The following is a 23,160-nucleotide window of genomic DNA, read 5'->3' on the forward strand; positions in this document are numbered from 1 at the left end:
GTATGCCAAAGTCTCTGTTGAAATATCAACGGTAATGAGGCCGGTAGGAGTCAGTAGGTCATATTGGCTCATCACCCTATCATCAATACATGATATTGTAATTCACCTTTCTCTTTGTTAATTCAACGTGCCCATATTAGAATTGAATCTGTCTTTATTCAAATAAACACACTGCTATTTCCTCATGCATAGCCTAGATCCAGCATTATAGTGGTTCTCCATAACACAGATTCAGAAACCTACAGCAATGAGCGTTGAGCGTCTATGCTCGCAAGATTACCTTGTGCAAAATGTTGCCCCCTAAATGTGAAATCCCTCTCCTCCTTCCAGGGCGTGTGGTATCCAGCATCTAGAGAGGGCCGGGAAGAACCTGACTCTGTTCAACTCTCTGTATTTCTGCATCGTCACCTTCTCTACGGTGGGCTATGGTGACGTCACACCTCATATCTGGCCTTCTCAGCTGCTGGTGGTCATTCTGATCTGTGTGGCCCTAGTGGTGCTCCCGCTACAGGTATAACAGTGCTTATACAATGGGAAAATAGCCTATAACCACAGATGTTTTTTTGAAAGATAATTGAGGCTGAAAATGATTTACCCTAATGTTTCCTGGGTTGACTGTTGATTGTCCTCAAACACTGTATCACCACATTTGATTCAATAATTACCTGATCAGAGCTGTTTGGAAATAATAGCTGTATACCTGTAGTAGTAACCATTCATAAAGTAACATCCTGAAGGCTAAGACTGCTTGAGCTGTTTTTGGAACTCAGAAATGAGAACACATTTTGCATTTTAATGATTTATCAGACGCTCATATCCAGAGCAACTTACAGTTATTGCATTCACTAACTGTAGGGGGTGGTGGGGTTTGAGGTGAGGAGGGGGATTATTTAAGATACTCTTTGAAGAGGTAGGGTTTCGGGTGCTTTCAGAAGATGTGCAGGGACTCTGCTGTCCTAGCTTCAGGAGAAAGTTGGTTCCACCATTGGGGTGCCAGGACAGAGAAGAGCTTGGACTGGGCTAAGCGGGAGCTGCCCTCCCATAGTGGTGAGAGGGCCAAGAGACCAGAGGTGGCAGAACGGAGTGCTCGGGTTGGGGTGTAGGGTTTGAGCCTGAAGGTAGGGAGGGGCCATTCCTCTTGCTGCTCCGTAGGCAAGTACCATGGTATTGTAGTGGATGCAAGCTTCGACTGGAAGCCAGTGGAGTGTGCAGAAGAACGGGGTACATGGGAAGGTTGAAGGGGTTTGATGGCACAAGCGGGGAGCCCAACCAACAGCGAGTTGCAGTAGTCCAGACGGGAGATGACAAGTGCCTGGATTAGGACCTGCGCCGCTTCCTGTGTGAGGTAGGGTCGTACTATACGGATGTTGTAGAGCATGAACCTGCAGGAGCGAGTCACTGCTTTGATGTTTGCAGAGAACGACAGGGTGTTGCCCAGGGTCACGCCAAGGTTCTTTACACTCTGGGAGGGTGACACTGTGGAGTTGTCAACCGTGATGGAGAGGTCTTTGAATGGGCAGGCCTTCCCCAGGAGGAAGAGCAGCTTCATCTTGTTGAGGTTGAGCTTTAGTGAGTGGGCCAACATCCAAGCTGAGATACTGTATCTGCCAGGCACGCAGAGATGTGTGTCACCACCTGGGTGTCAGAAGGGGGAAGGAGAAAAGTAGTTGAGTTTCATCCGCATAGCAATGATAGGAGAGACCATGTGAGTATATGATGGAGCAGAGTGACTTGGTGTATAGAGAGAAGAGGAGAGGGCCTAGAACCGAGCCCTGGGGGACACCAGTAGTGAGAGTACGTGGTGCAGACACAGATCCTCTCCACGTCACCTGGTAGGAGCGGCCTGCCAGGTAGGATGCAATCCAAGAGTGTGCAGAGCCTGAGACGCCCAGCGCTGAGAGGGTGGAGAGGAGGAGCTGATGGTTCACAGTGTCGAAAGCAGTGGATTGATCTAGGAGTATGAGAACAGAGGAGAGGGAGTCAGCTTTGGCAGTGTGGAGAGCCTCCGTGACACAGAGAAGAGCAGTCTCGGTTGAGTGACCCGTCTTGAAGCCTGACTGGTTAGGGTCAAGAAGATGGTTCTGAGAGAGATAGTGAGAGAGTTGATCAGAGACAGCACGCTCAAGTGTTTTGGAAAGAAAGTAAATAAGGATTTCACACAGCAGCAACCCTCCTCATTAAGCCTTTTGATATGTTGCCAAAATCCCCACAGTATACATTAGCTAATGAATAGAATACATAGAAATCCATTTCATGAACTTTACTTCTGAATCAGCATTTTAACTCCTCACTCTGTCACCCTCCAAACGCACATCATTAGGCTATAAGTTTGTTACATACAGTAGCGTCCTGCAGGTTGTTGTAACTCCAAATGTGTGTGTGTGTGTGTGTGTGTGTGTGTGTGTGTGTGTGTGTGTGTGTGTGTGTGTGTGTGTGTGTGTGTGTGTGTGTGTGTGTGTGTGTGTGTGTGTGTGTGTGTCAGTTTGAGGAGCTGGCCTATCTGTGGATGGAGCGTCAGAAGTCAGGAGGGAACTACAGCAGACACCGGGCACAGACAGAGAAACATGCGGTCCTGTGTGTCAGCTCTCTGAAGATAGACTTACTCATGGACTTCCTCAACGAGTTCTACGCTCATCCTAGATTACAGGTATGTCTACAGGAATAGAGGAAGGCTATGTTATTTGGTGTGTACTCCAAAGACAGAGCTAAAGGACGGAGCTCAATATTTCTGTTTTATTTGTCACCCTTTTCACTAAGACGATCAAATCTCGTGCCTAACAACATGTGCAATTAGCTTGCAAAATATCATAGGTAAAAATGCAAACATTCAGTCTAGATATAAGGTATCTAACAGGTATCTACCCTGCTCTCCTGCAGGACTACTATGTGGTGATCCTATGCCCTACGGAGATGGACATCCAGGTGCGTCGTATCCTCCAGATCCCCCTGTGGTCCCAGAGGGTCATCTATCTCCAGGGCTCAGCGCTCAAAGACACAGACCTCATGAGGGCCAAGTGAGTGACCCACCGCCCACGGGGAGTAAAGAGTCTCAATGGGAGAGAAGGGCAGCGTTGAACAGGGCTCAATGTTGTGGTGCGTTATAGATAGAAATATCACGTCTCTCGGTCAGCTCCATTCTATAACATTTCTAATTGCAATGATAAGGGGAAGCGAGGGGGATCAGAAAAGTTAATGACACCATCAGTTGAGGTCACAGAGGTCGGCTGTGGTTACCTCAGTTAAGGACCAACCTCTCATTAACCTTTTATTGAGTCCTCATAGTTACTGGCTGATAGGCTTTCTGATCTCAGATATGAGTCAAGCGTCTGTGAGTGAGTCTGTGTACCTTGTGGTGCTGGCAGATAAGAGAGCAGTAAAATCAGGAAAATGGCGGCCTAAGGTATTCATTCATTTGACTTTCCTCTCCTAGTACAGTATATCAGTGTAATGGGATTTCTCACTACTGCTCATCCTCGTCATAACAGCCAAGTTCAAAAGCATCAACACACATTTTTGCAAGGGTATATCACACCAAAACGAGTTGGCACTGACAGGGGCTGACCTGTCAATAACACAATACAGGCATCCATTGATATGCAGCTGTTCTAATGTATAGCTGCAGTTTTTATTGTAGCCATAGGGTGGATGTTATGGAATGGTGATGGATGGTTGAATTGTGGTAATACTGCTCGTCCCCATGAGGGAAAACTGGGATGGCGTGAAATGTACCCTGTCCACTGCAGCACAGCGCTGCATGGCCATTCAGTGAAAACAGGGTCGTAATACCAGCAGCTCATCCCACACCCATTTTCACGCATGAAATGACTCAGGATGATACAGAAATACAGTAGTGAGACAGTACAGTGCACATTCCAACAACATGGTGCTGTTAGCCTATTAGCTTTTCTCACAGGTAGTTCTCACTAATGATACCTGTCTGAAGCTTCCTTGGCTTGGCTTGTTGTGTGTGTGTGTGTGTGTGTGTGTGTGTGTTTCTGTAATACAGTGTGTTTCCTACAGGATGGATGATGCAGAAGCCTGTTTTATCCTGAGCAGTAGGAATGAGGTGGACCGCACTGCTGCTGTAAGTTCATTATCAGATTCATGACTTCATATTCAGCTCATTGCAATCATAACTCAGTACATGTCCAAATATGAATAGAGTTACGATTGTAATTAACTGAATATTTCCACTCCAACTCCCTCACAGTTAGATCGCGATGATTGGATCTGTGGCTCAAGTACTCTTTTACTTTTCCACTCAGTTGATTTTTCAAGATGAACAGAAATGAAAAAAAATTGAAAAATATATATTGGATTTATATACCCGTATTGGGTACACATTACAGCCTAGCTTGCCAATTCTCAGAAGTGGCAGATGGTAATGGATGTTGTTTTCTCCTGCAGGACCACCAGACCATACTGAGAGCCTGGGCTGTGAAGGACTTTGCCCCAAACTGCCCACTGTACGTGCAGATCCTCAAACCAGAGAACAAATTCCATGTAAAGTTTGCTGGTGAGCTTGCCTCCTCGCAGATTGCAGTCTCCCTGTCTCTTTCTCTTACATTCTCTCTCCACTCCATTCTCTCTCCACTCCATTCTCTAAACCACTCCATTCTTCACTTTATCTCTCTAACTTGCTCGTTCCTTCCCTCCCCACCCCACTACACTTACAAAAACCAAGTCCTTACAACACTTGCTCTGACTTACAGTATTCTGGTTTATTTGTTAGATCATGTGGTCTGTGAGGAGGAATTCAAGTATGCCATGCTGGCTCTGAACTGTGTATGTCCAGCCACATCCACGCTGGTCACACTCCTAGTGCACACCTCCAGAGGACAGTGAGTACACCACATTAACTTCCCATTAAAACATGAATGAGTCTCTCCCTTCTACTGAAAACTCAGCAAATAAGCATCGATATTGGAACCATAAACCTCAGACTTTGGGGTTGTGAGAAAGTGCTATAGAAATACAATCCATTATTATACATGCAGGTTTTGAAGTGTGAAACCGTAACCTATAAATTGAGGTTTCCTTCTTTCTAAAGTGCCAAGAAGCCACAACAACAACAACAAACAAATGTGGTTCTGGCCAAAGGCATTCATCTATTGTGGTCTCCTTCCAGAAAGCTACTGCACTGCCATAGAGTTTACCTTGTGCCTCCACACTCATAAATCTCACTGTGTGCTGCCATCAACACCAAGCCAAGGTGATAAAAACTTCAGCACCGTTATAATATCCACAGCTTGTGTAATCCTCTTTATGGAAACTTGGATAGGCTATTTTCTTTTTATGTGACAGGTTTTTATGGATAAGTTTCTCTGAAGTCATCAGATTGATTAAAAGTGAAATTGTGAAAGGGAGAGAGAGAAGGAGAGCGAAAGAGAGGAGAGAGAGAGAGAGATAGCGAGAGAAGAACAATAGATGCAGAGTATGGCTGAGTACAAGCTCATAAAAGGTCAGAAGCAATTTGTTTGGCCAGATGGAGCTATAATTCAAGGGAAAGTGCTGAGTTGCAAATCAAGCCAAATGAGTACTATTGGAGTGGAGGTAACTGAGCCAAACCAGAGTGTTTATCAATACACCTGAAAGCATTCAGTCTGAAAGCATTCAGTCTGAAAGCATTCAGTCTGAAAGCGTTCAGTCTGCCATTTTTTGTACATAAAGAAGAAGAAGAACCATATATTTTTCACACTACTGAGCCGAACAATGCCGATCCGAGCCAAGCTGTACTGTGCTGTTCAATTTACAAATCCATCAACCATAGTTACTGGAACTGTGCTGGAAAGGACAATGTGAAAATAAAATATCTGAGCCAGCACATTACGGTTCAGGAGGAGACTGTACTGTGAAAAGGGTATCAGTCTCTTCATAATAGCTAGTAGTTCATCACTGTCGAGCATCTCAGGTCAAGGTGTTGTCAGGTATTAGACCACTGAGTCTCTCCTCTCAGATACTGCTATTACAGAGAGTCAATGAATTGCTCAATCATCATGGGACATAAGGCCACAATGAGTTTCCTCCACTTCTTATGTCCTTGACTACAGGGAGGGCCAGCTGTCTCCAGAGCAGTGGCAGAGGACATATGGACGTTGCTCTGGGAACGAGGTCTACCACATTCGCCTGTGTGACAGCAAGTTCTTCGGGGAGTACGACGGGAAGAGTTTCACCTATGCCTCCTTCCACGCACACAAAAAGTGAGTAGACAGGCTTACTGATTATCCTGGTAACCCAGGAATGTATCAGCCCCTGTATAAAAGACAAACCAGGATAGCCTGCAGGTGCTCTCTAGGACTGGAGTTGTACACCACTGGATTAAACAACAACATATCAGATGACTGAGCCTACTCTTCATTTTTCTGGGGGTGTTGGAAAAAAGGCAGAAGGCTAATTTCTGCTCTAACCAAACGGACATTAAAGTATCTATTCCATCTCCCCTCAGGTACGGTGTGTGTCTGATCGGGGTGAAGAGGGAAGACAACAAGAGCATCCTGCTGAACCCAGGTCCTCGCCACATCATGGCCGCCCCAGACACCTGCTACTACATCAACATCACCAAGGAAGAGAACTCCGCCTTCATCTTCAAACAGGAGGAGAAGGACAAGAAGGGCCTGCCGGTGGCCGGGCTGTACGACGCCCCCTCCAGGCTGCCTGTACACAGCATCATCGCCAGCATGGGTGAGAAACGGGGAAGAGGGATGGTGGGAGGGAGGGGAGAGTGAGAGAGAAGGGTCTATATCTTCCATATCTGATAAAGGGGTTAGTGGGGAGGGAGGGAGGGAGGTGGGGGGACGGGGGGGACGGATGGAGGGAGGGAGGGAGGGAGGGAGTCTCATGTAGAGGTAAGTGGGGAGAGAGGGATGACTGAGTTTTGTTTTTATTTCTTCACTCTTCACTGCTGTGTATGAGCTCAGCTACAACTTTTGCCAGGTCAAAGATTTCACAGTGCACCTGCTGTATGGGTCATTCCACGAAATGAGTGCCTTTTGCGTCCGTTTGATATTTTACGTAGATGTTGTGCACCAATATTACATTTTTTATAGCCTGTTATATTAAATGAAGTGCCCTTTAATATAGACCACATGAAGAATTCAATCAATCAGATTTTTATATGAATAAAGGCTTGCTAAAGTGCCAGAATTCTGCATTTTGACATGTCCCTCCGTCAACCCTGTGTCACTTCTAGGAAGATTGTAACCCACTTAATCCCAAAATGGATCGAAGTTTCACCATAATTGTAAAGCCCTAGTTAGTTTGTTGCTTTGACAAAGTTATTTCTGAAGATTATTATTTATATCAAATGAATAGTGATTTATTTATGTCCGTCCCTCATTTTAAGTTCAACTCTGTTACGTGAATTGAACTCTCGTTTAAGATGGTGAAACTATTCCTTTTTAAATATTTGTTTCGAAAGAAACATTGACCATCTAATAGTCAAATCATAGAGTACAAGCAGGTGAGCTAATTATACTATTTTTGGCTATTTACTGGTGTTTTGTGGTGAGCGGGTCAAGCATAACACGTCAACCCTGTTACCCATAGATAGACAGGCTAGAAATGTTATATCAATTTCAATCTTTTTTTTGTGAAGCTTGCCACTCCATGTTGCACACAACAAGCTTCCATTCCCCCTGTCACAAAGGGATTCATGGATGATTTAAGAAGAAATTGTCAACCCTGTTACGTTCAACCTTGTTACCTTATTTGGAACGTAATAGACACTTACTATAGTATTATTAATTTTTTTACCTCTTGAGATGGAAATAAAATGTTTTTTATGAAGTTGAACATGTGCTCTTTATGCCAGAATGTAAAAATTAGGTGAAATCAAACGTTTTTTTATTTTATTTTACAAAGTTACACCTCTCAAAAGGCTCCAAATTGGTGGAACGACCCGTATGTTGGCATTGACATGGTGGTGATTTGTTTGTGGTGGTTGTTGTGTGCTTGTGCTCTCTTTCATGGCATGTATGTGTTATTTTCTGACTCTATTGGCTATTTTCCTTTTCTGGGCTGACTTTTGTTGTTGTTTTTTCTACTACCACTTGTTAAAGTTGATCAGGCCACTTTGTATGGTAAGTTTGTGCATGTTGCTACCATACCATTGTGCTATCTATTGTGTAGGGTCATTCTTTTGTGTGATTGTTACAGCTTGATATTTTATGTAAATGTATTTGCTGTTAATCAGTGTTTTCTTGACAGGTTTTTGCACATAATTTTACATCATTTTAGTTCTGTTTATCAAATTAGCATGAACTGTCCTATCAAAATGTTGTATGTGATACGTTATGTATGACTTTTCATACAGTATGCAGTCCATATATACTTTTGACATAAGCACGTCTATGTGGTTTTGCATGTGCTGTGGGGTTCCTTTACTTTCAGCATAGTGCCTTTAAAACCCTAAAGTCAAGTGATGAAGCTACTCGTCACTATAACAAGATAACGTTTTGCCTGCCTTTGTAGCCTTTCAGAAATGAGATACAAAAGGTGGACGCATCTGCTTTGATCAGATGGCTTTAGAACTTGTAATTTACCATGCTGACAATGAACTCAAGGGCATCCATTCAGTGACGGCATTGAAGTAATTTTGTATTCAACTGTTTCTGTCAAGGTAGTGTATAGCACAGCTGTGACGGGTACTTTATAATTCTATAGAATGAGGGTAGATGGTATAGTGTAGATGGGTCGTTCCATGAAATGGGTGCCTTTTGGACATGCAAACTTTTTAGAAATTAACTTTAAAATATATCTTCTTTCAACATTCAATTGCATGGAAGATATGTTTAGTCTACGTAAAAACACCTTTTAACATCTTAGGCATTAAAATCCTATGAACTAAGAGTATTTTATCTGCACTTGTACCACAATGTCTGTCAACCCTGTTACGGACACTTATGTAACTTCCTAACTATTAAAAGCATGTTTGAGAGAAATCCAACATTTTCTCATTGTTAAAGCATCCCTTGTACAAATAAACTCACATAATATCACACTGATAAAGTTACCGTTGGGCCTCTGACAGGGTTGACGATAACAGGGTTGAGGTTTTAGGTGAAGATCGGCCATTACTCCTCATGTGGTGAAGATCATGGGACCACATAGAAATTATACATACTGTATGTTCCACACATAATGAAAATGTAATCAAATTCAAGTTTTCCTAACATTAATTGAGCGAACATGGTTGACGTGTTGAGCTCGACCACCTCAGTCAAAGATGATAAAACAATTATAAATAGACCAAAAAGAGAAAGAAGACTTACTTCCTTTTCCACCATGCTGTTCAGAAGACCCAAACGATGTCACCTGTTGTGAATCATTTATTTTGGTGGAATGGTACATTATTTTAAAGGGGTAAATTGTTTGCACAACAGGTTTTACCTTAAAATTAAGGACAGACGTAAACGCATCACTAATCACATGAATATCAATAATAATATTCAGAAATGACTTTGTAAAAGCAGCAAAATAATTAGGACTTTACATAGATGGTGAAACTTGGATACATTTTTGGATTAAGGGGGTTGAAAATGCTGAATTTCTGAACTTTAGCAAGCCTATATTCATATAAAAAAATCTGATTGATTGAATTCTTATTGAATGTGGTCTACATTAAAGTGCATTTCATTTAATATAACAGGCTTTTAAAATAAAATATATATTCAATATTGGTGTATAATTTCTACTTAAAATATCAAAGGGACGCAAAAGGCACCCATTTTGTGGAACGACCCAGATACTGTTGAGTAGAGGACATTAGTCTGTAAAGTCTACTAAAATGAAATGTAGAGAGGAAATATGAGTTTGATGGATGAGTGTGCTGCTTTGGGGAAGGACAAAAGACAAAGTGATTTGACCAATTCAACTAAAAGTAATGACAGCACACCAGCTGTGCAGGTTCATTTCAATAAAAAAAGATGATGATTAAAATAATCATGAATATCATCACTAGGCAACATAATGTGCTTAAAATGTATAGTGTGTTAATAGGAAGGATCACCAAAGTTTTTTTTTGCAGACATTTAAACAGTTATCAATAAATGGACAATATCAATTGACAATGAAGTCCAGCTATCTAACAGTAGGGCCATTTACACTTCAGCACCACCCCATACATATAATTGTCTCACCCTCCATTCTACCACCTTTTCCAGGGACGGTAGCCATGGACCTCCAGCACCCGGCGGACCCCCCAGAGGACAGCAGTAAGCTGACCCTGCCTACAGAGAACGGGGCTGGGAGCAGACGACCCAGCATCGCCCCCGTCCTGGAGATAGCTGACTCCTCCTCCATCCTGCCCTGCGACCTGCTCAGCGACCAATCAGAGGACGAGACCAACCACTCAGACGAGGAGGGCTCGTCTGTGTCAGAGTGAGTGTCCAATCACAGGGGAGGAGAGGATTGGGAGGGGTTTAGGAGTTTCTTTGGCGGGTCGGGAATAAATTGGTGGGTTGCAGGAAGTTCCTACTTGATGGATTATGACTGGGCTGTACCTAGAAATAATTGTAATTATCTGAAGGGTTATGAGAAGTAAGAGTCCATTCAATACTTTCAGCGTCCATTCAGCTCAAGGTTGAACCACATATCTACTCTATCCATTCAATCACAGAAGGTGAGAGGAGATGAGTGTGAATGGGATGGGGGTTAGAGCAGGTGACTGTGGATCACGCTCATTTGACCTTCTGTCAGAGAGAGAGAGAGAGAGAGAGAGAGAGAGAGAGAGAGAGAGAGAGAGAGAGAGAGAGAGAGAGAGAGAGAGAGAGAGAGAGAGAGAGAGAGAGAGAGAGAGAGAGAGAGAGAGAGAGAGAGAGAGAGAGAGAGAGAGAGAGAGAGAGAGAGAGAGAGAGAGAGAGAGAGAGAGAGAGAGAGAGAGAGAGAGAGAGAGAGAGAGAGAGAGAGAGAGAGAGAGAGAGAGAACTGGTCATGGCCAACGACTCATGGGGTTACGGTCAACTTGAAGTTCCACAGTGGTCATGTGATATACAAGCCTTTGGAAAAAGGATGCACTCACTCAGTCTCAATACTGTATGTAGCAATCCATCACTCCTCTGTGTTAACCTTCAATACAACAAGGCTTTGAATTTATATACAATACTTTACATAAAATATTACCATGTGTATTATGTGTACTGACATTGATACATTACTAACAGGCAAAGCGTCAACACAGGACTAAGATCGGATCCTACTACACCGGCTCTGACGCTCGTCCGATGTGGCAGGGCTTGCAAACTATCATGGATTACAAAGGGAAACCCAGCCGCAAGCTGCCCAGTGATGCGAGCCTACCAGACGAGCTAAATGCCTTCTATGCTTGCTTCGAGGCAAGCAACACTGAACCATGACTGAGAGCACCAGCTGTGTGATCACGCTCTCTGTAGCCGAGTAAACAAGTTAACATTCACAAGGCCACAGGGCAAGATGGATTACCAGGACGCCTACTCAGAACATGCGCTGACCAACTGGCAAGTGTCTTCACTGACATTTTCAACCTCTCCCTGACCCAAGCAGACCACCATAGTCACTGTGCCCAAAAACGCCAAGGTAACCTGTCTAAATGACTATCGCCCCATAGCACTCACATCGGTAGCTATAAAATGCTTTGAAAGTCTGGTCATGGATCACATCAACACCCTCATCCCAGACACCCTTGACCCACATACCGTCCCAACAGATCCACAGATGACACAATCTCTATTGCACTTACAGCTGTGGAAAAAATTAAGAGACCACTGCAAATTTTTCTTAAATCAGCATCTCTACATGTATGACAGCCATTCCATTCCAGTGTCTGTTGAATTCCAACACAGGCACACCTCATTCTACTGAATTAGGTACTGATTAGGTGATCACCTGAATCAAATCTTATTTAATGAGGAAAAGTATAAAAACCACTGCTGTGGTCATCACTATCCTCTTGCAATAGGACCAGCTGGATGGTAAAAACAGTGCTAATAGTACCTCAAAAGTAATATAAATCAAAAAATAACTATTGACCATGCCAAAAGAGTTGAAAAGGAAAGATTTGAGTGAGGAAAAGAAGGGTTCAATTCTGGCTTTACTGGCAGAGGGATACAGTGAGCGTCAGGTTGCTTCCATCCTTAGAATTTCGAAGACGGTGGTTCATAAGAACAAGGTCAAGCAGCAGACATTAGGGACAACAACGCTACAGACCGGCAGAGGGTGAAAACGACTCTACTGACCAGGATAACCGCCAACTCATTTGCATGTCACTCAACAACTGTAGGATGACATCAGGTGACCTACAAAAAGAATGGCAAACGACAGCTGGGGTGAAGTGCACGGCGAGGACGGTTCGAAACAGGCTCCTAGGGACAGGGCTGAAGTCGTGCAAAGCTAGAAAAAAGCCCTTCATCAATGAGAAGCAAAGAAGAGCCAGGCTGAGGTTTGCAAAAGACCATAAGGATTGGACCGTAGAGGACTGGAGTAAGGTCATCTTCTCTGATGAGTCCAATTTTCAGCTTTGCCCAACACCTGGTCGTCTAATGGTTAGACGGAGACCTGGAGAGGCCTACAAGCCACAGCGTCTCGAACCCACTGTGAAATTTTGTGGAGGATCGGTGATGATCTCGGGGTGCTTCAGCAAGGCTGGAATCGGACATTGTTCCCCAACTCTGAGGATTGGTCTTTGCAGCAGGACAATGCCCCATGCCACACAGCCAGGTCAATCAAGGTGTGGATGGAGGACCACCAGATCAAGATCCTGTCATGGCCACCCCAATCTCCAGACCTGAACCCCATTGAAAACTTCTGGAATGTGATCAAGAGGAAGATGGATGGTCACAAGCCATCAAACAAAGCCGAGCTGATTGAATTTTTGCGCCAGGAGTGGCATAAAGTCACCCAACATCAATGTGAAAGACTGGTGGAGAGCATGCCAAGACGCATGAAAGCTGTGATTGAAAATCAGGGTTATTCCACCAAATATTGATTTCTGAACTCTTCCTAAGCTAAAACATTAGTATTGTGTTGTTTAAAAATTAACATGAACTTATTTTCTTTGCATTATTCGAGGTCTGGCAACACTGCATCTTTTTTGTTATTTTGACCAGTTGTCATTTTCTGCAAATAAATGCTCTAAATGACAATATTGTATAATATAAAACCAGAGAAACTGATCATTTTGCAGTGGTCAAATTTTTTGCAGAGCACCTACATAAGAATGCTGCTCATTGACTAAAGCTCAGCATTCAACACCATAGTGCCCTCCAAGCTCATCACTAAGATAAGGACCCTGGGACTGAATACCTCTCTCTGCAACTGGATCCTGGACTTCCTGGCGGGCCGCCCCCAGGTGGTGAGGGTAGGAAACAACACATCTGCCACATTAATCCCCTCCTGTACTCCCTGTTCACCCACGACTCCTGTACTCCCTGTTCACCCACGACTGCGTGGCCGCGCACGACTCCAACACCATCATTAAGTTCGCCGACAACACGACAGTGGTAGGCCTGATCACCAACAACGATGAGACAACCTATAGGGAGGAGGTCAGAGACCTGGCAGTGTGGTGCCAGGACAGCAACGTCTCCCTCAACATCAGCAAGACAAAGGCGCTGATCGGGGACTACAGGAAACGGAGGGCCGAGCACGTCCCCATTCACATCGACATGGCTGTAGTGGAGCGGGTCGAGAGCTTCAAGTTCCTCGGTGTCCACATCACTAAGGATCTATCATGGTCCAAACACACCAACACAGTTGTGAAGAGGGCACGACAATGCCCTCAGATCCTCAAAAGCTTATACAGCTGCACCTTTGAGAGCATCTTGAGTGGCTGCATCACCGCTTGGTATGGCAACTGCTTGGCATCCGACCGCAAGGCGCTACAGAGGGTAGTGCGTACGGCCCAGTTTATCACTTGGGCCGAGCTCCCTGCCATCCAAGACCTCTATACCAGGCACAACATTTTTTTCAAAGACTCCAGCCACCCAAGTCATAGACTGATCTCTCTGCTACCGCACGGCAAGCGGTACGGATGCACCAAGGTGTTTACGAAGCATGTGATGAATACAGTTTGATTTGATTTGATTATTTAATAGATTGCCTTGTTGCTAAAGTTCTCAAGCCTTTCTCTGTATGTGTGTTTTTGCTGTTGTTTTACCTCAGCTTTGTGAAAGGATACCCTCCCAACTCCCCATACATTGGCAGCTCTCCAACCCTGTGCCATCTCCTACCTCAGAAAGCCTCATTCTGCTGCCTTCGCCTGGACAAGGTGAGTAGAGACATGGACGTGCTGAGGCCTATTGTGCAAAAACAAACTTGGTTTTATTCTCTTATGTGCTAATTATTAAGCCACATCATCCTATTCCAAAGACAGTAAACAATTATATTGTATTCTATTGTGTTGTGTTGTGTCTAAACAATTGAATTGTACATTGGATCCTCTTTGTTGACTGTATGAATAATATAATAGGAAGTCTTTGTAGCTTTGATTAATAGAAGAGAGCAGAAAAACAATTGTATATTGTTAACACAATAGAATAGTTTATTGAATAGTTTATGTTTATGGAAACAAAAGTTGCCTTAATAAATAATAAAACTGACAGACGTGACAAACATTAACAACCTTTAAACATAATTCACATTTAATTTTTTTACATTGTCATGTCCAGGGTTGCAGACACAACAGTTTTGAGGATGCCAAGGCCTATGGTTTTAAGAACAAGTTGATCATAGTATCTGCAGAGACGGCAGGGAACGGCCTCTATAACTTCATCGTCCCTCTACGGGCCTACTACCGCCCCAGAAAAGAGCTCAACCCTATCGTACTGCTACTAGACTACCCGTAAGAAATCACTTTGCTTCTTTATAAGGGTTTTAGGTAACACATCCTTTAAACCACCTATATATCATGTATTTATAGTGCTTTATAGGACACTCATAGGGCATTTTAAGACTGTAAGCATTGGTAATAGCTCATGGAATCTTAAAACAGCCTTTATAAATGCATAACATAGTATTCATGCTTATATATACTGTATGTTATTTTCATAATGCATTACATTCAGTTGGTAAAGTGTGTTATAAAACTACTTATAAACTGGGTGGGTCGAGCCCTGATTGGCTGAAAGCCGTGGTATATCAGACCGTATACCAAGGGTATGACAAAACATGTATTTTTACTGCTCTAATTACGTTGGTAACCAGTTTATAATATCAAAAAGGCTCCTCTGGGGTTTGTGATATATGGCCAATATACCACGGCTAAGGGCTGTGTCCAGGCGTGTTTCCGTTGTGCTAAGAACAGCCCTTAGCCGTGGTTATTGGCCATATACCACACATCCAATGGCCTTATTGCTTAATTATAGCAGTAAAATACATTACACACAGATGGTAACTTTGAAAGAAAGTGTTACCAAGATGTATCGTTTGGCTACATGAAGATGAATGAGGTGTGACATGAAGGAATTGCCAGTGTTACCTCAGTAGAGAGAGAGAGAGGTTATTATACAGCAGAAGCAGCCTGGGGTTAACTCAACTGACGCAGGATGAGAAACGATTTCTGCATTATTCATTGCTGGCTGTGCCTCTGTTGGATTAATGGAGCACTGGGGAGCACTCTGGTGTGTGTGTGTGTGTGTGTGTGTGTGTGTGTGTGTGTGTGTGTGTGTGTGTGTGTGCGCGTGTGTGTGTGCGTAAGTGTATTATGTTTTTGCCAGTAATAATTTAGTATACCAGTTTCATTTAAGAAGGACCAAAGGATTGACAGCAGTCCCATATAGATTGCACATGGTTTATGAACTGATACGCAAAACGACGCCGGATTCAAAACGTAGAATTTTTCAATGTAAATTATTATACAAAATTCTTCCAACCAATAGAATGTTATTTATATGGGGGATACAATCTTCAGATTTTGCTGCGAAGAGACAGAATCATTCGATAATTTGTTTTGGTACTGTCCATTTGTAGCTTGTTTTTGGTCACAGCTCCAGGAATGCTGAAGAATTGCAATATTTACCTGGAGCTAACCCTTCAGATAGCACTACTGGGTGATCTGAAAAGTCATAGTCAATCGATCAATAATATAATAATACTTTTAGCAACAATTTTTTTTTTTCAATTTACTATCAGTAGAAACAATGAGAATAGAAAGGTTCAGAACTTTTGTGAAACATCACAGTACAGTTGAAAAATATATTGCAAATTAAGAGATAGATGGGAGGGGTTGAATGGAGTTGAAGGTTGGGACTAATAACAACTAATAACAACAAGATAACTAATGTAAAACATACTGTGTCCATAATACGTATATAGGTTATAGGTTGAAAACCTTTGTGAAAGAGCACAGTTTGAAAGATATGGCATATAGAAGCAAACCAGATGGACATCATGAAAATGATCGGAGAGGTTGAGGGTAGAGGAAGTTCAGGAGTAAAAACAAACAGAATAAACTATTTGTCACGGTTTACTAAGCCAGAACCCAGAAGCAGACCAGGACAAGGTAAGTGGTGTCAAAAGGTGAGTGTTTATTTACTGAACCAAGGGTGAAGGGAAATAATCCAGGGAACAGAGCGGCGGCGTGGAGGAGTTGTAGAGGGTCCAGTGGTTGATCCGATGATGGCTCGGCAGCCGCCGACCATCAGGCAGAGGTTGGGTAGAGGTTCCGGACGAGTGACTGTGGGGAGAACAAAAACGGAGGTAAGTACCAGGCAGGTCAACAGGGTGCAACAAAACAACAAAAACTAACTCTAGTACTGAGGCTGATACGCCGGCAAAACATACTGTTCATGGCTAACGATCCGGCAGGAACTGGATGTTGGGCCAGACCCTAAGAAGGGTGATGATTAGGCCCAGGTGTGCCGATTGCTGATGGGAAGCAGGTGCGGAAACAAGAGCGCTCCCCGGAGCGTTCCCGAACCCTCGGGAAACAGGAGCTACGACCAGAAACACTCGTCACCAGACAGGACCCGACTCAGACCGCCGGGATCGTTACAGTACCCCCCCTCCGACGAACGCCACCGGGCGGACTCCCGGAGCGCCAGGATGGAGGCGGTAGAAGTCCCTGATGAGATCCGGATCTAGGACCTGTCGCCGCGGAATCCAACTCCTCTCCTCAGGACCATACCCCTCCCAGTCCACGAGATACTGGAAACCCCGGCCCCGCCGTCGGGAATCCATGATGCGCCGCACCGTGTAGGCAGGACCACCTCCGATCATCCGAGGAGGAGGAGGAGGAGGCGGAGGAGGCAACAGAGGACTGAGGAGGACAGGCTTGAGGCAGGAGACATGAAAGGTGGGATGGACTCTGAGCGTCCTCGGTAGTTTGAGTCGAACTGCCACTGGATTGATCACCTTCTCCACCACAAACGGACCAATGAACTTCGGTAATAACTTCCTAGACTCAGTCCGTAACGGAAGATCCCGTGTGGCCAACCAAACCCTATCTCCGATGGTATAGGTGGGAGCGGGGATCCGGCGACGATTCGCCTGGAGCTGATACCGGTCCGAACCTCTAAGGAGTGCCTTTCTGGCCCGATGCCAGGTCCGGTGGCAACGACGAATGTGGGCCTGAACAGAAGGCACTGAGAGCTCCTTCTCCTGAGAAGGGAACAGGGGAGGTTGGTAGCCATACAGGCACTGGAAGGGAGACATCCCAGTGGCAGATGTAGGGAGAGTATTGTGGGCATACTCAACCCAAGGCAACTGAGAGGCCCAGGAGGTGGGGTTGGAAGAGACCAGACAGCGTAGCGTGGATTCCATCTTCTGGTTGGCTCTCTCCGCCTGACCATTGGATTGGGGGGTGAAAACCAGATGTGAGACTGACTGTAGCTCCAATGGCCGAACAGAAGGACTTCCAGACAGCAGAGGTAAACTGAGGGCCACGGTCGGAAACGATATCACTGGGCAAACCGTGGACCCTGAAAACCTCCCTAACCAGGATCTCGGACGTCTCCGAGGCAGAGGGAAGCTTGGCAATCGGCACAAAGTGGGCGAACTTGCTGAATCTGTCCACGATAGTCAGAACGACCGTGTTCCCCTCAGAAGCGGGCAACCCCGTGACGAAGTCCAGGGCCAGATGCGACCATGGACGCCGGGGAATAGGAAGGGGGTGAAGTAGTCCAGAGCTGGGCCGATTGGTACTCTTATTCTGCGCACACACTGGACAGGCCGCAACAAAACCCCGAGTATCCTCGGCCATGGCAGGCCACCAAAAACGTCTGCGAAGAAACGCCATAGTCCGAGCCACGCCAGGGTGACAAGCCATCTTACTGGCGTGGGACCACTTGAGAACAGCAGGACGAACCGACTCAGGCACAAACAACCGACCGGGTGGACCGTTACCGGGACCGGGCTGAGTCCGAAGGGCCGCCAGCACCTCCTCCTCAATCTTCCACATGACTGCTCCCACGACGCAGTTCCGGGGGAGAATAGTCTCGGTCTTGGACCCACTCTCCTCCGTCTTGGAGAACATCCGGGACAAGGCGTCCGCCTTGCCGTTCTTAGACCCAGGTCGGAACGTCAGGACAAACTTGAATCGTCCGAAAAACAACGCCCACCTGGCCTGACGGGAGTTGAGACGTTTCGCCGATTGCACGTAAGCAAGATTCTTGTGGTCAGTCCAGACAATAAACGGTTGCTCCGCCCCCTCCAACCAGTGGCGCCACTCCTCCAAGGCAAGTTTCACCGCGAGAAGCTCCCGGTTACCCACATCGTAATTCCTCTCCGCAGGTGAAAGGCGACGAGAGTAGTAGGCGCAGGGATGGAGTTTACTGTCCGTGGAGCATCGCTGCGACAGGATGGCGCCAACTCCCACATCAGACGCGTCCACCTCAACAACGAACTGACGGGCCGTGTCCGGTTGAGAGAGAATCGGTGCGTTGGTGAATCGCCTCTTCAAATCCAGAAACGCTCGATCCGCCTCCGGATTCCACTTGAAAGTCCTGATGCTGGAAGTCAAGGCAGTTAATGGAGCGGCCACACGGCTGTAATCCCGGATGAATCTGCGGTAGAAATTCGCAAACCCCAAAAATCTCTGGAGCTGCAATCTCGTACCGGGCTGGGCCCATTCCAGAACCGCTCTAACCTTCTCCTGGTCCATCCTAATCTCTCCCCTGGAGATGATGTACCCGAGAAAGGATGTTGTGTGGGCGTGAAACTCGCACTTCTCGGCCTTCACGAACAGGCGATTCTCCAACAATCGCTGCAGAACCTGCCGGACATGCTGGACGTGGTCGGAAGGTTCCTTCGAGAAGATCAGAATGTCATCCAGGTAAACAAACACGAAGAGACCGATCATATCTCTCAGGACGTCGTTCACCATACTCTGGAATACCGCTGGAGCATTGGTCAGTCCAAACGGCATCACCTGATACTCGAAGTGCCCCATCGGTGTATTGAAACCCGTCAACCACTCGTCCCCCTCTCTGATCCGGACCAGGTGATACGCATTGCGTAGGTCTAACTTGGTGAACACCGTAGCACCCTGTAAGGAGTCGAAGGCAGAACTCATCAAGGGCAGGGGATACTTGTTCTTGACCGTGATGTCATTCAACCCCCGATAGTCAATACATGGTCGAAGAGAGCCATCCTTCTTACCCACAAAGAAGAATCCTGCCCCCAGGGGTGATGACGAGGGACGAACGAGACCAGCAGCTAGGGACTCCTTGATGTAGGTCTCCAACGCCTCACGTTCAGGTCGGGAGATACTGTATAACCTTCCCTTGGGGTAGACAGCTCCAGGGACCAGGTTGATGGCACAATCATATGGTCGGTGGGGAGGGAGTGACAGAGCCTTCTGCTTACTGAAAACCTCCCCCAAATCGTGATATGTCTCGGGAACCAGGGACAAATCTGGAGGTTTAGCCTCAATCACCTGACTGGGAACCGAATGGGGGCAGGCAGTCTTGAGACAGTTAGCATGACAATCCAGGCTCCAACTCGTTACCTTGCCCGTCACCCAATCGAACGTGGGATTGTGTTCCTTCAACCAGGGGTATCCAAGGACCAGAGGAACATGGGAAGACGGCAGAATGAAAAATGAAATCATCTCAGAATGATTCCCTGACAACCGCATCTTAACCGGTTCAGTCCTCATCGTGATACGTGCCAGACTACTGCCGTTCAGAGTGGTCGCTTCAATGGCTTCCGGCAATTGCTCCTTGGAAAGCCCCAGCTGTTCCACCAACTCGGCATCAAGAAAGCTTCCATCGGCACCTGAATCGATAAAAGCGTTAAGCGCTAAGCTCTGATTCCTGTTCACAAGGGTAGCCGGGAAGCGGGGTCTGACAGAGGTACTGAGAGGTTGAAACTGGCTCGCTAAAAGTCCTCCCAACTTTAGCGAGCCGGGCAGTTTGACGACCGCCGGGAACAAGTGGAGATGTAATGTCCCGAGCTACCACAGTAGAGGCAGCAGTTGGTCTTACGTCTATGTTGACGCTCCTCCTTGGTTAACCCGTGCCGCCCCACTTGCATGGGTTCCGAATCGGGAGAGAGGACCTCTCCACTAATCCACTGTGGTGGAGAATGATCGATGTGTTCTGGTCCACCACCCGACCCGACTGGGAACTGAGAAACTGATCGATTGGACGGACCCCATTGCTTCTCCCTCCTTCGCTCTCGGACTCGATTATCCACCCGAATGGACAAGGCTACCAAGCTGTCCAGGTCACTAGGCTCCGGATAGGAGATCAACTCATCCTTGAGCTGCTCCGACAGACCCTGGTAAAAGGCCGCTTGCAGAGACTCCTCGTTCCACCCACTCTCCACAGCCAACGTCTTGAACTCAATCACGAAGTCGGCCACGCTGCGAGTTCCTTGGCGAAGCGAAAACAGGCGCCTAGCTGCGTCCCTCCCTCGGACGGAATGGTCGAAGAGCTTCCTCATCTCGGCCGTGAACCCCTGGTATGAAGCCATGCAGGGATCCTGTCGTTCCCAAACGGCTGAAGCCCACTCCAGCGCACGACCACGCAGCAACTCAATCACAAAGGCTATCCTAGCCTTGTCTGTGGCATAAGAGTAGGGCTGTAGATCGAACACTAGTCCACACTGCATAAGGAAGGAACGGCATCTTCCCAGCTCCCCCTCATATTTATCCGGCGTCGGAACCTTGGGCTCACGGATGGTCACAGCTTCAGAAGCGGCAGGCGAGATGGATGAAACCGGTAGTGGATCCTCCACCGGCCACTTGCGTTGGTTCTGGACCTCCGTCAGACCGGTAGAAAGGTTCCGAACTGACAACGCGATCTCCTGTAGTACCGTGCTATGATGGCCCAACATCTTCTCCTGCTGGGTAATAGCATGGCGAACAGAGTCCAGGTCCGCTGGGTTCATTACTGGCCGGATCGTTCTGTCACGGTTTACTAAGCCAGAACCCAGAAGCAGACCAGGACAAGGTAAGTGGTGTCAAAAGGTGAGTGTTTATTTACTGAACCAAGGGTGAAGGGAAATAATCCAGGGAACAGAGCGGCGGCGTGGAGGAGTTGTAGAGGGTCCAGTGGTTGATCCGATGATGGCTCGGCAGCCGCCGACCATCAGGCAGAGGTTGGGTAGAGGTTCCGGACGAGTGACTGTGGGGAGAACAAAAACGGAGGTAAGTACCAGGCAGGTCAACAGGGTGCAACAAAACAACAAAAACTAACTCTAGTACTGAGGCTGATACGCCGGCAAAACATACTGTTCATGGCTAACGATCCGGCAGGAACTGGATGTTGGGCCAGACCCTAAGAAGGGTGATGATTAGGCCCAGGTGTGCCGATTGCTGATGGGAAGCAGGTGCGGAAACAAGAGCGCTCCCCGGAGCGTTCCCGAACCCTCGGGAAACAGGAGCTACGACCAGAAACACTCGTCACCAGACAGGACCCGACTCAGACCGCCGGGATCGTTACACTATTGTAAAATTGACTGTGTCCATAAAATGTATATAGTATGTATAAGCTGGAAGTAGAGGCCTAAGCGTTGTTGTTCACTAGTTTACTCCAATTAGGGGAGGGGCGGTAGGGTTAGAAAGTAACAAAGGAAAATATATTTTAAAAAGGATGTGTGTGTATATATATATATATATATATATATATATATATATATATATATATATATATATATATATATATATATATATATATTTGTATGTGTATATGTATGTATTTATATGTGTATGTATGTTTGTATATGTATATATACACTACCAGTCAAAAGTTTGGACACACCTACTCATTCAAGGGTTTTTCTTTATTTTTACAATTTTTTACATTGTAGAATAATAGTGAAAAAATCTAAACTATGAAATAACACATATGGAATCATGTAGTAACCAAAAAAGTGTTAAACAAATCAAAATATATTTATTTTAGCCACCCTTTGCCTTGATGACAGCTTTGCACACTCTTGGCATTCTCTCCACCAGATTCATGAGGTAGTCACCTGGAATACATTTCAATTAAAAGGTGTGCCTAATTAAAAGTTAATTTATTTCCTTCTTAATGCGTTTGAGCCAATCAGTTGTGTTGTGACAAGGTATGGGGGTATACAGAAGATAGCCCTATTTGGTAAAAGACCAAATCCATATTATGGTAAGAACAGCTCAAATAAGCAAAGAGAAACGACAGTCCATCATTACTTTAAGACATGAAGGTCAGTCAATACTGAACATTTCTTCAAGTGCAGTCGCAAAAACCATCAAGCGCTGTGATGAAACTGGCTCTCATGAAGACCGCCACAGGAATGGAAGACCCAGAGTTACCTCTACTGCAGAGGATAAGTTCATTAGAGTTACCAGCCTCATAAATTGCAGCCCAAATAAATGCTTCACAGAGTTCAAATAACAGACACATCTCAACATCAACTGTTCAGAGGGGACTGTGTGAATCAGGCCTTCATGGTCGAATTGCTGCAAAGAAACCACTACTAAAGGACACCAATCAGTTTGGGCCAAGAAACACGAGCAATGGACATTAGACCGGTGGAAATTTGTCCTTTGGTCTGGAGTCCAAAGGCAACAAAATGCCAAGGGGGGTGAATACTTTCGCAAGCCACTGTAAGTGCCAAAATAAAGGCAACGCTTGAGTAAATGAGGGATACAATGTATATTGAAAGCAGGTGCTTCCACACAGGTGTGGTTCCTGAGTTAATTAAGCAATTAACATCTCATCATGCTTAGGTTCATGTATAAAAATGCCCAGTTGCCCATTATTTTGG

The 23,160-nt window shown here is 45.6% G+C and overlaps 1 protein-coding gene across 8 annotated transcripts in view; it reads left to right on the top strand.

The window, feature by feature from the left end:
- LOC121585199 (potassium channel subfamily T member 1) overlaps positions 1-23,160 on the top strand; it is a 79,500-nt gene that overhangs the window by 39,632 nt on the left and 16,708 nt on the right. For 6 of the 8 annotated variants that reach the window (XM_041901625.2, XM_041901629.2, XM_041901628.2 and 3 more), the window contains 12 exons: positions 331-511; positions 2,483-2,647; positions 2,878-3,014; positions 4,021-4,084; positions 4,408-4,516; positions 4,733-4,841; positions 6,051-6,200; positions 6,446-6,681; positions 8,058-8,078; positions 10,161-10,377; positions 14,134-14,239; positions 14,640-14,812. In XM_041901625.2, coding sequence (XP_041757559.1) covers positions 331-511; positions 2,483-2,647; positions 2,878-3,014; positions 4,021-4,084; positions 4,408-4,516; positions 4,733-4,841; positions 6,051-6,200; positions 6,446-6,681; positions 8,058-8,078; positions 10,161-10,377; positions 14,134-14,239; positions 14,640-14,812 — 1,668 coding nt within the window. The remainder of the gene's footprint in view (positions 1-330; positions 512-2,482; positions 2,648-2,877; positions 3,015-4,020; positions 4,085-4,407; positions 4,517-4,732; positions 4,842-6,050; positions 6,201-6,445; positions 6,682-8,057; positions 8,079-10,160; positions 10,378-14,133; positions 14,240-14,639; positions 14,813-23,160) is intronic. The other 2 variants (XM_041901626.2, XM_041901632.2) reach the window with 1 other exon arrangement.

The sequence above is a fragment of the Coregonus clupeaformis genome, chromosome 16, assembly GCF_020615455.1.
Source record: "Coregonus clupeaformis isolate EN_2021a chromosome 16, ASM2061545v1, whole genome shotgun sequence".
Taxonomy (NCBI): domain Eukaryota; kingdom Metazoa; phylum Chordata; class Actinopteri; order Salmoniformes; family Salmonidae; genus Coregonus; species Coregonus clupeaformis.